Source organism: Pterocles gutturalis, unplaced genomic scaffold (assembly GCF_000699245.1).
Source record: "Pterocles gutturalis isolate BGI_N339 unplaced genomic scaffold, ASM69924v1 scaffold13602, whole genome shotgun sequence".
Lineage (NCBI taxonomy): Eukaryota > Metazoa > Chordata > Aves > Pterocliformes > Pteroclidae > Pterocles > Pterocles gutturalis.
Genome location: NW_010108103.1, coordinates 4,064 through 20,111, shown reverse-complemented (window position 1 = coordinate 20,111; position 16,048 = coordinate 4,064). Strand labels below are relative to the sequence as shown.

At 41.2% G+C, this 16,048-nt stretch overlaps 1 protein-coding gene across 1 annotated transcript in view; it reads right to left on the bottom strand.

The window, feature by feature from the left end:
• The window catches only part of LOC104461061 (NGFI-A-binding protein 1-like), an 18,250-nt gene extending 2,781 nt beyond the window's left edge, over positions 1-15,469 (bottom strand). Inside the window, 7 exon segments of the mRNA XM_010072509.1 lie at position 1; positions 3-98; positions 2,194-2,196; positions 2,442-2,552; positions 7,850-7,901; positions 8,903-9,036; positions 14,651-15,469. The exon segment at position 1 is cut by the window's left edge and continues 60 nt beyond it. Coding sequence (XP_010070811.1) covers position 1; positions 3-98; positions 2,194-2,196; positions 2,442-2,552; positions 7,850-7,901; positions 8,903-9,036; positions 14,651-15,469 — 1,216 coding nt within the window.
• Between the last annotated feature and the right edge of the window lie 579 nt (positions 15,470-16,048).

Sequence of the window (16,048 nt, the reverse complement as noted above, 5' to 3'; positions counted from 1 at the left end):
TCTTCCGAGTTTTGTCGGTAACACCCTGTGGAAAGACGTCTCTCTAATGCAGCCTGGTTGCAAAGAAACTCCATCTGTTTTGCCATCACCTTTTCCGACTGCAAATAAAGCAAAAAAAAAAATTTCTCTCTATATACATGCATATAGCGAGTCAAAACACAGGGAAAAAAAACAATACCAGATTATAAGACTAACAGCCTAGATATAGATTTCTGTTGACTCATATGTACAGATGTGTGCTTTACAGTTTCTTCAAAACTACCAAGCAAACAAAATATTTCTGCACCTATAAAGATTTTCATACTATACATCTGAGTCACTCAAGAATACTTAAAATGCAAGCTGCTGTAGTTCATCCATGCAGAAATGCAACATTAAATTCTGTTCTTCAAAAATGCACACACAAATCCCTTTCTGCACTTTAGGACTGCAGGTTACATGAAGAGAATCTCAAGAAAAGCAAAAAAAATAATGTCCTAATTATCCAGTTAGCTCTGTTCAAATACATGTCTTCACAAAGTATTCCAAGAGCAATGGCAACATCTGCTAAAAACTTATGCCAAGATTTCACCAGACATCTTGGAACCTTTATTTTAGGAAACAGCACTACACAAACTTAAAAATCTGCCATTGTGAAAGTGTAGGATGACAGTATGTTTGTGGGGGATAAAGGTGTGAAATGTCTGTCTAGAAGAAGAACAAGACCTATACACCCCTAGAGAGTGAAATCAAACAATGCAGTGCAACGTGGGAGGAAATGGCGTCTGAATGTTTGTCATTGACTTTAATGCCAAGAGAACTCTAACTTTCAATATAATCTTGTTCTCAAGCATGTAAATAAGCATCTTGCAAAAAAGTAAGAAGAAAATCACAAGTCAAGAAAGTTGATTTAGAAGAGCCACAATGAATATAAGAACAGAAAGTGTGCAAGCTTAACATCTACAATTGATAGGAAAAAAAAATAATCATTTCTCTTTCAGGTAGTGCCATAATTGTTTTGACTAGTACAGAGGCCTACTAATTGCAGAGTGCTTAACTTTTCTTGGGAGGTGATGAAAACCCTGACTTCCCACAAAAGTCTGCTTACTCAGCATAGTTCAACAATTTACAAACACAATGGCGGTCTAACAGACCAGCAAAATCTGAGCTTCTCCAGCAGAGTGATGACCCTGACAGCAGGGCAATGACATGACTGATACTTACTTACTCTGGCTTAGAGCTCATCAGGTTCTGCAGAAGAACACTGACAGCTCAAGCTTGGTCTTGGGAGGTATGTAAAAAAATAAACTAATTTTCAAATAGTTTACTTTCAAGTGTGCTTTAACTTTGCTATTCGGTCCCTCCTGTTACAACTTTTGAACTGTTAACATAATTTTAAAAAAGAATAAAACATTTCTCACTCATGCCATCTTTGTTGTTTAATTGGGATAAAACCAAAATTTTAAACCGCAATGATGCTTCTGATCACCATAGGAAAACCTGTTCAGCTACAGACACGTTTAAATTTAACAGAAATCTCTAGTCCGCTATTACGTAGCAGTGACCAATGAAAACTTCAAGGCATATACAAGATGAAAATAAGCTTGCAAAAATCAAGTTTAGTTAATCACGATGTGACATCAGAACATGTAACATAACTGCTTTTTAATGTATCAAAATGAACAGATTTGTATAACTGTACACTAGTTTGCAGTAGAAGAAGGTAAAAGGCAGGGTAACACATCTAGTCTCAGAAAACAGGAGTGAAACTCCTAAATGTAATCTTACGTTAAAATTCAGTGATTACATTTGCCCAAATCAGCTATACAAAATAAATTAGTTGCAACTTAGCATGAAATCCCTCCTTGGCAACAACTGGCAGTAGGAGATGCCTATTTTGCCTCAAGGCTGGGATACACTACATAAAAGACAGAAAAAGAATCGGAAACCTGTCTTCATTTATAAAAAGCCTTCTGGATACTCGAAAAAACTGCCCTTCCACCAGGCTAGATGTTATTTAGAAAGGCAATTTATCCTCTCAGATCCAGAGGCTCACTCCTTCCTAAATATATTGGCCTTTCTTCTTACAAGAAATGTCAGAACTGAGGACTCCAAGATCGCCTACTCTATTCCTCTACACTTGGTAACTTGAACTTTCCATTTATAGCTAATAACGCAAGTAACACAGCATATACTGTACCAATAGTAACCTACTTGCTCCCAACAGGCAATCACGTTATTTTCAAGCCTGCTGCGCTACACCTTACCTCCTTGGAACAACCAAGGGTAAGGCTAAAGCACTGATTCAGAAGGTAAACCCAAATTAAGAATGATGCAATCACAGCTAAGCTAGGTAGCCTTTGAAAACTAACAGTAATTACTTCAGTCATCAAACAATACATCAAAAATCAATGTACAAAGACGTGGCCTGCATTATTCACAGTATAGCGTAGTTAGTTTACCTGGGAATTAAGAGCTGCTGAGTCTTCACTCTTGCCTTTAGCCAAAGCAAGTGGCATTTTGTCTTGCTGATAGAGTGTTTGGACTGTGTCCTGAAAATCAGGATAACCATCCTATGGAACATAAGAAATCAAACACCAAGAGGGACATATTATTGACTTTTCTTCACCATCTCTGTATACTCAAAAGGAAAAAAACCACCCCACATTCCTGAACTTATGTGAAACTTCTGGACTACAATTTATACATTCATGCTGTCCACCTCATTTAAATTTGTGCATAAAACCCACACACAGCCCTTCTACAACAACTGCTATATATCTAAAATGCCATTCTCATCTCTCACAGTTTCAGGTGAATCCAGGTTACTGTTGTCACTGAGATTAAACTAGTTTACATTCAGCCTTGCCAGGCAGATGTAGGCCAGTGGTTTCTGACATTCGTTACATAAAGCAGCTTTGGAGATTCTTAAGAAATCAAGTTTATATGTAGTCGAGAATAAGGCACAGCAGCTGGATATACTAACCTTGAGAAACTGAGCAAAGTCTCCTGAAATTCAATATATTTCATACAGAACCTATACTAGCATCACAAAATGAAGCATCACCATTTTAAAGTAGCGTAGCAAAGACTTCTTTCAGTCTCAAATGGTTATGACATGCAAATCTCTTACAGCTCGCGCATGTACCAATAAAGCAAATAAAGTTCCCGTGAAAGCCTGCCAGACTCCATTAAAATAAATTAATCATCGAAGCAAAGGTTCAAGATGAGAAATCTATCCTGCTGAGCATTATAAAAAGAAAGCTCATGTAAAATAGAGGAACATCCAGAAATGTTTACAAAAGCACAGTATAGATGATTCTTAAAATGTGAGAGGAAGCTAGAGATCGCAAGATAGACCCAAACCTACAAAGTCCATGCTGTTGGCAGGCTGCCCGCTGGTCTGCAGAGCCGTGGTCAGACCCACGTCAGGTGGCCAGATTGTCTGTGCTACCTAATGCCAATAAAGGTACTCTTTATGCTCAGGAAAAAAGAAAATAGTCTGCCTGAACACTGCATATTGCTTTTATCCACCCAACACACAGCCTGAGGGAAAAAACAAACATGACAGGTATGCAAAACTTCATAACCAGATAAATTGCCACAAAACCTCATCCTCTAGACACAAAGGCCTTGCAGCGCGTTTCCATGAGCACTGACCATTTTCTTAGTTAGACCTGAATTTGTTTGGGAGAGGAGAACAACTACATGTAGGAAGATGAGAAGCTGAATACACAAAAACCTATCACTCAGGAACCTATTTTTGCAACAAAACAGGTAACACAGCTCCTTATAATGTACCTGTGATCGCTTGCCAATACAAAACTGAAGGCTGTTTGCTAAAAGCAGGGCTGGCTGCCCATTGCTGTGACTGTCACTGTCAGTCATGCAGGTAACTCTCAGATAACCATGTAGTTCTGGATCACCTTCCCAGAGCCCTTCCCCACTGCTGGCTGTTCTCCTCCCCGCTGCCTGTCGGGAAGGGCTGAGGAGGAGCAGGACCTGCTCTGCACCAGCTTTGCCTGGAGGTTCCCTTTGCCCCTGCGGTCAGGAGGCCCTGCTGCATGCAGTGCAGCATTTTTGTTTTGCCACGATGTTGTTCAGTTGTTTTTCAAGAGGCTTCGTGCAGCAGATGTTCTCAGTCCCACATGTGCTTTTTCGCTCCCTCTAATGACATTTTTCCTATGCAAACAAGTAGCTTCTACTGCTCTTGCTGTTTTTATGAAAAACACAAATCCCACACTTCGAGCGGTTTTCTTTTCAACCTGCTCAGCAACGGTGAAGGTGGGCCTTTTCCCTCCTCTCCCTCCACCTGTACCGGCACCGAGGGAAGATGCTTCCTTGCAGCCTCCGCTCAGGTCTTCCTGCCTGTGCCCCCTGGCTCCCACTGAGCTCTGTGAAATCAGCTCTTGCAAGCCCTCCCCACCCCTCTCATTCAGCTGATTGCAGACACTGACACACAGAACAATTCTTTCAAACCACAGACAGCAAGAGTATTTTTAAAACTCTCTTTGCTCTCTTGGCTGTTTGCACTGACTCTGAAGAGAAACCCCATCAACCCCAAAGCAGCAGCAGTGATGAGTGGCCTCTCCCTCCGTGACATACCTCTGACTGGCTTTGCTTCCTAAGCTGGTGCCACAACAGCTCACTGCTCTGAGTGGTGCTGGTACTGAGTCACGGAAGATGACAAAAATCAGGGGTGCCCCCACCCCACAACACTTATGCGGGCGAGATCCTTGTTGTGCAGGAGGACGCGCCATTTCCATCCCTGTTTGCCTGTCCTGGTCTTTGTCCAGAGCAGATTTAGGAACCACAACCCCTTTTTTATCATCTGCTTCCAAATCCCAATTCATTCCCTTTTTCACTCCCTCCACACCTTTATTCTGTCATACGCCTGGAATTTTCTCCCTTCTCCTCTCTACACTTCACTCCCACGGCTCACCCACCCACTCAACGAACAAGAGGGGGAGAGACTGGAGGGGAAGAGAAAGGCTTTTACAGGTAATTGGATGTAATTCATGGCATATTGTTTCTTTGTAATGCTTGTGAGAGTTTCGTGTTCATGAAATGTGTGTACATGGTGGCTGTAACCCAGCAATGTTGCAGCTTGCACACACAGCTCTGACAGCTCTGCTCAAGGATGACCTTCGGAGTCTCTCTGGAGGCTTTTTTACTGTTATTATATTTCAGGAATCTAACTCATCTTTTTTTTAAGTAATCTTTTACACTATGGAAACAGGGTGTGAAGTCATTCCACATTCAAGCACTAGAATTTTAGACCACGATTCGTGGAGACATCAACGACCCATGGGTAAAGGAACGGTGAATCAAAATAAGAGTTCAGCCTTAAAACAGGAAGGCAAAATGACCTTTACTGAAAAAAAAAAAGAAAAAAAGAAAAAGACAGGGATAGTTACAACCACCACCACCAAAAAATCACCCGTGTTCAGATCCTTTGCATGATGTTAGCATGACAGTGAGCTAATAGAGCTACAATGAAGCATGACAGCTTTAGAAACAGGATAAGGAATTCTTATCCAGAACAGAAAGAAAAATCTGCAGCATTTTGCTACAGTTTTAATTTTTACCTCCACCTTTCTAGAAGCAAACAACCCCCCCAAATCCTCAAACATACTACTAAAAATACTTTTTTTTTTTTGGAAAATACAAGCTCCAAAAACTCAAAACACCACACGTGAAGGTGATCTACCATGTAATACTGCATCTTTTTTTAACCTCTTTGAATAAAAGATTTACAGTGTACATCAGAATTATAATGCACTGAAGCAATGGTTTACTCCATAGAAGACTCCCAAACTTGTTAGGAAAAAGACATTCATGCTGATAACAACACTGGTCATTTCATAATTAATAATGCCACACTATCAAATGAAAGATTATTTAATTTAATTTCCAATTTCTTATTTTCGAAAAATGCCCTATTTCTTAAATAGTGATTTATAAAGTTAGGACATGAAATTTCCACAAGCATTTTAAAATACGACTGGTAACTTTAGACAAAAAGAAAACCAAGTAAACATGCTTTCTCAGAACTACCGAATTTACAAGTGTAGAAAGCAGGCCTTCCAGGCTCTTTAAGATTTCACCATGCAGAAAATAAGAGAATTGCACACGCCCTAAGGCTGCCCAAATCTCCTGATCTTCAAAAAACCTAAAGTTTTAGCCTGTATTTTTCAATATTTTAATTTTACTTTTTCTTTCAATGAAAATCCTGTGGGAAAAAAGCACCTCCCTTGCAGTGTGTCATTTTAGATACTTGCTCATCATCAAATATTACTGAATGAAGAAAGAACTTCATAATGTTGAAATCTAATAGTCAGTGAAATACTATTTCAAGCAGAGGAGCAGCAGCTCCCCACCAGCTCTTATAAATTAGGACTGGAGTGGACAAAAGAGGGGAGACTCAAACAACCATCCTGTGACATGTTGGTCAAGCCAGATAATGCTGAAGGTGGATAAAATCATTTACTGCAGCTTTTCCCTGCTCTTTTTTGTGGATCGGAGAACAAGGGTAGGTCAAAGCAAATCCTAACCCATGTAAATGCCACTACTGACTTATCAAAGCTACCAGTAAATCCTCAATGCACACGTACATTTTGTATTTATACAAACTCAAACTACAACTGTACACAGACTGATGGAACTTAACAAATAAATAAAAAATATTAACTCCTCTATACCTATTCATAACTGCAATGTCAAAACTAACTGGTCTCAGCTGGCTTTGCCTCACAGGAAAAGCCTTTGTACGGGTAAAGCATCGCATTACTGAGAAAAAAAAAAGCCTTACATTTGGTGCACCACTTACCACAGAATGAGTAACAGATGAGAAATGCATTCCAGAATATGCTGCAACTGTCCTCTACAGTTAAAGAATATATCACATATCTGTGTCTCATCCCAACCTAGCTCAGGCCTACCTTACATTCTATTGCACAGTTAACCTACACCTTTTGGAGTAGACAGTACAACTAAAAAAACCACAAGGCTAGGGATGAATTAGATACCTACACAACAGTGAAACAGTAATTAGTTTAAAAATTAAAAAGGAAGATCTGCTACTCTTATGAGGTATACAAGTATACATACTTACACACTTTTAAATTTTTTTTTTAATTGAAAGTGACTTTTTTAAAGGTCTCAAATTTACTTCCCAGACAGGGAAGCTGAAGGAAAATGTAAACTACATATACGTTGCTCCTGTACTCCGAACAAGAAACTCCCAGCATCTCCCTAAGCAACATCTTGTGCAGGTATATATGTTAGCTATGCATACATGTGCTTTTTACACAAAAATAACTATAAAACCCTGCAAATTAATATAATCAGGCACACACATACAGCTTTGAGTTAGCTTTTGACTTTTCAACATGCTCAGTTTTATAATTTATAGTGCAGTCAGAGATGGCTAGTATTCCACCGTCAATCCTTATTCCAAACTCTGGATTCTGGACATAATCAAAAGCCGACTCAAGCAAGTTAAGAAAACCCCACCTCACACTGACTTAAAAGCAGAAGGCCTTATGGGAGGACATTTCCTATAATGCTTGAGCTTTTTCCACCACAGGAAGTCAGTCGGTCCCACTCCTCCCCCTCCTACTCACTCAGAGTGCAAAACACCGAGAGTAACTTTACCATAAAGCAAATCCTACTCTTTAGCCCTGCTCCTACATGTTTCTCCATCAAGCATTTACATTTGTAGAAACAGTGGCGATGTTCTCCCCCCGTCTCCCTCACACCCATCAACTGTCAAATGTTTTTCTGACAAATTTCCTGAAGACAGATCCCTTCGAAACAAAAGTGAATTTTAGCATCCATAGGTCAAAATACAGGAGTCACAATACTGTACCTCTATCTTGATTCTCTTTGGTGACAGCTCATCCCTTTCTCCACATTTAGATCTAGAAGAGAAGACACATACACTATCAGTAAACAGCACATTAACCCTGACCATCAGAAATATGAATGAAAAACAGAGTCAAGGAAAAAAAAAAATAAAAATCAGGCAAGAACAAGTGTCATGCCCAGAAAAAGCCTTCAATTCACTTGGATTTGTCAGTAAATGTCAAGTATAGAGGAACCGAAGCACCTTGTGTTGTTTTCAAAAGTGACAGGAGACTCATGCACTCTTCTACCGAACAGAAAGGAAATCTACCTGAGCACAGAGAATTATAGAAATGCCTTTGACATTGCTTTACATTAATCACTACGGAAGAAAGGGGAGCAAAGGAAAACCATAAAAAGCTCCTAGAGGCATAGGAAAATGTATTTTGAAAGGACATCACAATACACTTCAGGGAGTTAGCGTCTGAAAGCAATACATAGAAAGTATCAAGACTTCCAATCATATGTATTAATTCTAAAGCTTTAATTGGATTTAAAAGCTATGTAGCCTTATTTACTTTTTCATAAGGGCAGCTCATTTAATAGAACAGTAACATCTGAAATTAGGATTCAGCTTCAGTTCCTTTAAAGCAAGTTTGCAAGCCACTCCCTGTGATCTTATCTTTTCCATTCCCTGGAAACTAACAAGCCAAATCTGTACAAGGAAAAAAAATAAAATTGATAGTTAAGCAGCTTCTGCTACTCTGCCTATTTACATTAACCTTGAAATACACAAATGCCTCAAATACTTAAAATGCCAGCCTCTCAGATGCTTCTCAACATGCACTATCACAGCAAAATCTAGAAAACTAGAGAGCAAATTAAAAGGTAATTGAAGACAGCTAAATTTTAGCAGTTTGAAAGTTTCACAACTCAAATAGCATTTTGCTACCCTCCTCAGAAGAGCACTTTGCTAGCAAGAGCAAGAAAGAAAGTGTCTCTAGTGCTTCAAAAGAAATGTTACCAGACTGATCAGTTCCCTGAAAGTAAAGGTCCTTTGAGTTAATTAAAACCTTACTTGGTGGTCCTGTAAGTATACTTGTATGTGACTTCTCGAGAGATCTGCCGAGCTAGTGCGAAGAGTTCATCTCTCCTGGTCAACAACGCATTATCTTTTACACACAGCTGAGCGGCTGCTTCGTTAACTGTTAGCTGGAAATTAAACACAAAAACAGGGATTCATGATTTTTCATACTTTCACCCACTGTGCTTGTGAAAGTACCTGTTCAGTACTCTTCTGAAATAATAAAAAATTTCAATGGCAAGTAAAATTACCTATATTTGTATACTAAACCCTGAAGGGTTTCTTCAATTTATTTATACCCTCACAAAGCCAGGTAAGCCTCTGGGAAGAGAAAAGATATAAATGTAGTTGGTGCATTAATGTCCTTTAAAGTAAAACATTACAATAAGACTCTCTCAATGTGCGCTGCCTGTGCCTCATCCCAAGATTAATTAAATCTCAGTATAAAACAGTAGCTCTGAACGTTCACAGTGTTTGGCTCCCAACGCCTGGTTTACAGGGAATACTATTTTTATAAACGCAATATGCCCAGGACTTGGGAAAAAGAAAAAAAAAACCCTGACAGTGTGGGTACAGATGGCTTTCCCTGGTGAATACAGCATAAATTCTGTAGAAGGTGATGGTTTAAGAAACGATTACACTTTTTTTAGCTCTGTTTCTCACCCTCATGTTTGTGAAGACTATCTTCAGACATGAATCAAATGTAACAAGGATGTTTTCCTGAGCCTGCCGGGACACATTTCTAGTGCCTCTGCTGCTGGCAATAGTTTCATAAAGAGGGGAAAAAAAACCCAGCACATTAAGTCAAGGCTCAAAATGGTTTCGCAATGCTCTTCAGAAGCCTATAGGAAGCAGTGATATTGTCACGCATTAAACCAGCTTAACTATAGTGCTGTCTGAAAAGTCAACAGTATGGACAAACAACAAAACTACTAATGCAAGGAGAGACACTGGAACTGAGATGCTGGAGAGGAGATTCCCTGTTCCCTCCACATCAAGGAGGGGCTGAAGAGACATTTTCAACTTCTTCCTCAGCTGCAGAACAGCCAGCACTTGTAATGAGGCGTAACAGCAAGAGGCCAACAGAGCACCACAGGTGTTTTTTCCCAAGTGCCCACAATTCTTCTGCTCTTTATTTCTGGAAATTAAGCTGTTTTTAATGGGTATGGCTTCTCAAAACCAGGCACAGCCTCAGCTTTGCTGCTAGTCAACAACATGTTCTGTATCTGTCTCAGGCTGGTGAACAGTACAAAGCAGCGATGTTTTCTGCAGCACAGTCAGCATATTCATGGTGGACTGAGACGTGCCATCCCCAACCCTTGATCTGGCGGTGCACAGAACAGCGGCAGTTCAGCGCACAGGTTATGTGGCCGAGGACAGTCAGGACCGCACTCATGCGACCTCAGAGACCAGAAACACTGCTCGTACGGGAAGCGCTTCTCATGGAAGCAAACAGCCACTGAAGCTCAGGACAGACCAGCAGGTCTGCAGTTAAATGGCATCTCCTGGGAGCAGGCTAAGAAACTGCTTCCTTTGCCCCACTGTCTACCACACTGCAGAACGTTACTTGTGAATTAAATCACAGAGGCCAGCAACTCACCCGGAACACCGCACGCTCCCTTCCTGAAGGATGGAAGCTGTCATAAGACATGAACAACACACAATCGTGCTGTCCTTCGCCGCAGTGCTTTATGTCATCCAAATTAGAAAAAATGAATTTTCTCCTAATGCGACACTTGTTCTCCAGGGAGGTTGAAAACACAAAAACATGCATCAGAAGAGCCGAGATTCTCCCAGCAGCCTGTGCCCATGCAATATTTCTAGTAAAACCTCACAAAGAACTGCTGTTCCTAATATTTCATAAGCATTTTCCCCTGTGTTTAGCTTAAAAGCCTCTGATCTGAGCAGGGCATTTCCTGTGACACCTGAATGTTAACTGGAGTGCAAACATGTCCTTATCACGAGAACTAGATATGTTGCCTGATCCTTTAGTCTCTGTACAGACAAAAAAAAAAAATCTCACAGAGATCAGATCTATAAAGGTGTGAAGTTTGTTTAATCTGTGAAACATGTGTAGGTTACTATGTTTCTACAATACAATGTCCTAAAATAACAAACTATTACCCCTTAGACAGGAACAGTTGTTCTACGATGTCTATCTTTTCAGAAAAAACATGGGGGAACAAAAAGACAAAAATAAAAGATTAATACAACACTGATGAAAAGAATTACCATCCAAAGCAGGCATTAATTTCTCTTACACTGATAGCTATTACTTTGCCGAGGATGAACAATATGGCCAATGCTTACAAAATAATTTGAAATGTTTTTTATTCCTCAATAAAGTGTTGAAAGGTTGCAAAGAGCTGAAATGACTGAAAATGCTTTGGGTAGTTGTAGGCAAATGCTGTTTATCCCAATGTATGAGAAAAGCCAAATGTGTGTTTGTTTGTTTTTCCTGGTTTCTTCTTTCAGGTCACATCCAGACTTACTGAATTGAAGTGCATCATCATGGCTTCCTGCCTTTTCGGGAGGCATAATACTGCAGATAGAAAGTGTTGCATGCCTAAAAATAAAGATTCTGTTTGCTAGAAGCTTTAATGATATGGAACAGCACATAACCATACAGGCTCTACAGAGAGGGATGGGTATATTCCCATCTGATGGGGTTCATAGATTCCCCCACTAAAAACACATAATTAAATACCAAGCCCTACTATTTTGGTGAGTCAGCAGAAGAGACCAAGCTAGACAAAATGTATTACTGGCATTTCTTATTCCTGCTTCTCACACTATTAAACGGGATTTTTTTTTGTTTGTTTTATAGGTACCTAGACAAGCACTGAAATATTAACACGCAAATTACAAATCTCACTCAAATTCACACGGGTCACCAAGTTCAAGGGTATGCCTCCTACTCATCCCTCCCCCAGTCCAATTTGAAACATAAAGTGTTCTCCATGCTTGAAAAGCTCTGTAATAATGAGACAATGGGATGGATTAAGGACAGTATGTTTATTAGTTTTGGAAGGTCTTTGAAAGATTCGGCATCAGATTTTATGCAGATAATCCTACCCATAGCACACACTTCCAAACCACCAGGGTGTCTACAGCTCTCACTGACCTCTAACGGCTGCTCAAGCCCTCTGAGACACTCCTCTGTTCATACCGAAAGAGAGAATATTCTCACTAACTCACCATCAATAATTCCGTCAAATTTGAGTTTAATCTGCACGCAACTCCACTCTGCTTGAGGAACCAGAGACACCCTGATCTTTACATTAAGAAGCTAACCACTACTCAAGCTTTTTAAATTCATAGGGGAGTTTATTCAGCTGTTCCTTGCCAGCTGCAAGGAGAAACCTTGAACTTTGAGGCAGAATGAGAGCCTTGGAATGTATCAACATGTGAAGAAATACAGTCTCTGGACAAGCAGAAGCTTACCTCCCTGGTAGTTTAAGGTCCTTCCTTCTGAGCAGCAAATTATTTAAGGCATCAAAACCAAAAATCCACTGAAGTTGAGTTTACAAGAGGCAAACTCTGGTTTAGCAGATTTTAAACAAAAAATGGCCTCATTGCTACTATTTTATACTTCCTGCTTTAAAATGGAAACGGAGAGAAAACTGTTCAAGACAAAACTTTGTGAAATCTGTCCTCTTTAAGCAAACAGTAAATCCAATTATGAGCAAATTCTTCTTGCTTGCATGTGTGCAGCTCCCATCAAGTTCAGCGAGGCCCCACATGCGTAAGTGAGGCATAAGTCAACCACATACTCCTTTGATCTAATCACAATAGCGATAGAAATATTTTGTAAAGTCAAACCATGCTCTCATTCCATTTTTAAAGATGGTTTTACTATGATGTAGTAAAGATCTGTAACACAGTACTAAAAGAAATAAACAAGGCAGAGCAGTCATCTTTTCTTCCAGTTTTTCGCTACCCTGCTCCTTCAAAGTACCACCCTACTATCCACTCCTCCAGCTTCGCAGAGCCACTCCTGAGCCTACCGCACACCTGACACAAAAGCTGCTCCCGGCACCCACCTCCCATTACACTGCTGGATGCCAGGAAATTATCCTATGTGAAGTCTGCCCAGATTTCTGAGTATTTTCTGCAGCTGCTATGCCAGAGAGAGTGCAAAAGTGCACAGCTGTACACATTGTACACCTTGACTGCCTACATCCTCAGGTGGGGAGAACCGCCCTTCTGCAAATCCTGACTGCAGCAACGTACACAGGGCATCTACACAACTAATTCTTTCAAATCCTGCCTCCATCTCATATGCACCTTGTTCTGTTACGGGAGAGACTTCCGCAAGGTTAGGGGAGTAAAAGGAGATCTGTTCTTGCACACTGGGTGAATTCATAGATTGTAGGTGCTCAACATAAAGCCAAAAGCACGTAAGTGAAAGCTGCCCCACTAAACTGTGCGGTAGAAATTCAGCTGACCACTGCCAAGTCCCCTTGGAAGCATCTCCCCAGTCTCTAGTAAACTCCTTGTGAAGTCACTGCTGGTAATGTGCAGCTGCTTTATAAATGTAAATACATAAACAAAAATGTAAAGAAATACGCCATGTTTCCTTCTGCCCTTCTACTCAGAAGCATAAAGAGAACCTAGTCTTACGCTATGGATCACACACCTACAAAATTTCTTCTTGAAGCGAAAAAAGGCTAAAGCCAGTACAGTTTTTTTGGCACTCCCATAACATAAACATTGCCTTTCCTTTTCGGAGCTAAGCCTTACATGCCAAATTTTAAATCCAACTGAAATTTTGCAATCACTGTTAAATGTGAAAATGCTGATGCAGCATTCATATCAACAGCGTTTTGGCACTGCTTTGAATTAGTGTTTGTTCTCCTCTTGTACTGTATTTTGGCACTGGTGAACTATTCCCCACACAGACACACCTATTGCGTTACAACATACGCAGTGTGAGCCTCAAGAATGCCAGAAGAAAAGTGAAGGAGGCCCGCACGGACTTTTAAGGACAAGAGGGAACAGATGCTACTCAGGTATTAAAAGGACAAACCTTCATATTACAGCCACCCCTCAATACGGTCCTTTCCCTTCCTCCTCATGTAGGCTGCACTTTACTTGACCAGCTTAAGACCACTGTGCCCAACAAACCCCCACGGGTTGTACAATTAAGCTTCACCTCAATTCAAACACAATAAATCCCACCCCAGAGGGTTGAGGGACCTCATCAGCAGAATCCTTTTTACCTCGAGGGCACAAGCTACAGAGGAGAGCCTTGAGGTGAGGGAAGAGAGCAGAGGGTAGTAACCAAGCCAGGTGACCCTGTTACCAGACACAAGCGATTTTAGTTACCAGTCTCCCAAACATCAAGTCTACTCTCAAAGCTGCAAGGGATTATCAAGACAGGACTGCTTTAACCATGTGCCGAATGCCTAGAATCCCCAGGGCCACACTCAGTGCAATACTGGTTTGCTATTTCAGTGCCAAACTGTTTAAACCCTCCATCGGACAGGCCACACCAGTGATGGAGCAGTCTGATGACACCGAGACAAAGTCATCAGAGCACGCACGCACACACCCACCCCAGAAAGGGTACTGCTGTAGCCAAGATTTCTTTCTTTACAGGACTGCCTACGGCTTCCATAAGACACACAACTCTCATCACCCGGCAAGTAATGCCCATACAAAAAGTGAACCACGTGAACAGCATCTCAAAAAAGGTGCAGGAATATGGGGGGAAGACCGCTGTTGCTCAAGGTATTTTACCTCATGGAGGGTGAGGTGCTTGCCATCCTTTCTTTTCGAGTCAAATCTGCCATATATTGCACTGTACTTCCTGATCTCCTCCTCTTTGTGAGGGTCCTCGTCACTCATCTCAAAGATGTGACCTATCATCTTTGCCAGTTTCTTATTTGTTTTCAGTAACTCCTTGACTTCATTGGAGTCACTTTTGGGCAGTGAGGGAACCATCCGTTCTACGCATTCAGCAACTGATAGAGCAGCGGCGGCATCCAGGGTCTCACTGTTCTCCTTTGGTGAAGCTGGAGAGCCAAGATCAGCCGGGGAAAGACTGTGTTCGCTCTCTGTGGTGTGGTGTCCTTGCCAGAGTCTCGGTTCGCTACTGCTCTGCAGCGATAAGCTCCCCACCACATTGGATTTGCTCGCACCCACGCTCTGCACACACGTTGTGGCAGCACATTTTGGAATCTTCAGGTGAGGTTCTCTGGTGCTGCTGTTCCTTTCATAACTGCTGCAGGATATCCCCAGCCACGCAGGAGACCCTTCCGGCAGCTTATATATTGGAATGCTGCTGACTGGTAAGGAGGTGAGAGGCTGGTTAAAAAGACCAGGATTTGTGACCCAGTCCCTCAAAGCCTTCTGCAGCCTTCGGACGTGAAGCGGCTTGCTAGCCATGCCTACCAGAGCCATTATCTCCAAAAATTCCTCTTCACCTGCTTCACAGAGCTGCTGGACATCATCACCACCCTGCTGAATGAAGGCATCGAAGTAGAATAAGAGATTTGCTTTTTGTAGTATTCGATACAGCTGCAATTCCCCAAGCGTCCTGGGTAGAGCTGACGCCATCACGGATGACAGAACCTGCAAACGGTAAAAACAGAGAAAGGATGAGCACCAGCACATCGACATCCAGATGCAATCCCCTCACTGCCCATCCTTTCATAAGATTGTCAACTCAAGGGGACAGGATTTCTTTCTCCCATTACATGAACGTGTATGGAAACGAAAAAAGGGGCGACAGCTCTATTTTTTGACTAGTTAACTTAAGGGAAACATTTGTGAAAAAACAAATCAGCAGATAGTTGCAATGCACCTACAAAAAAGATGATTCAAACATGAAGCCAGCTTGTTTTCAGCATTCCCACTTCATGTTTGTTCCCAAGAATGTCATTCAATATTGCTCACTGCTTCTACTTGATTCTATCTTCAGATCAAAATGACCACAAAACACGTTGAAGAATTATTGAATACTGCATCCCCTGAAGAAAAAAAGCTCCTCAGTTTAGACTCTCCTTAATTCTCAAATCATTTACCCCCACAGCACTGCAGAGGACTGCAAATGGAAAGCAAAGAAGAAAGAAGCGCTTCACAGAACCAGAGGATTAATGAAGCTGGACCAGTAAAAGGGTGTTTCAGAACCAAGTA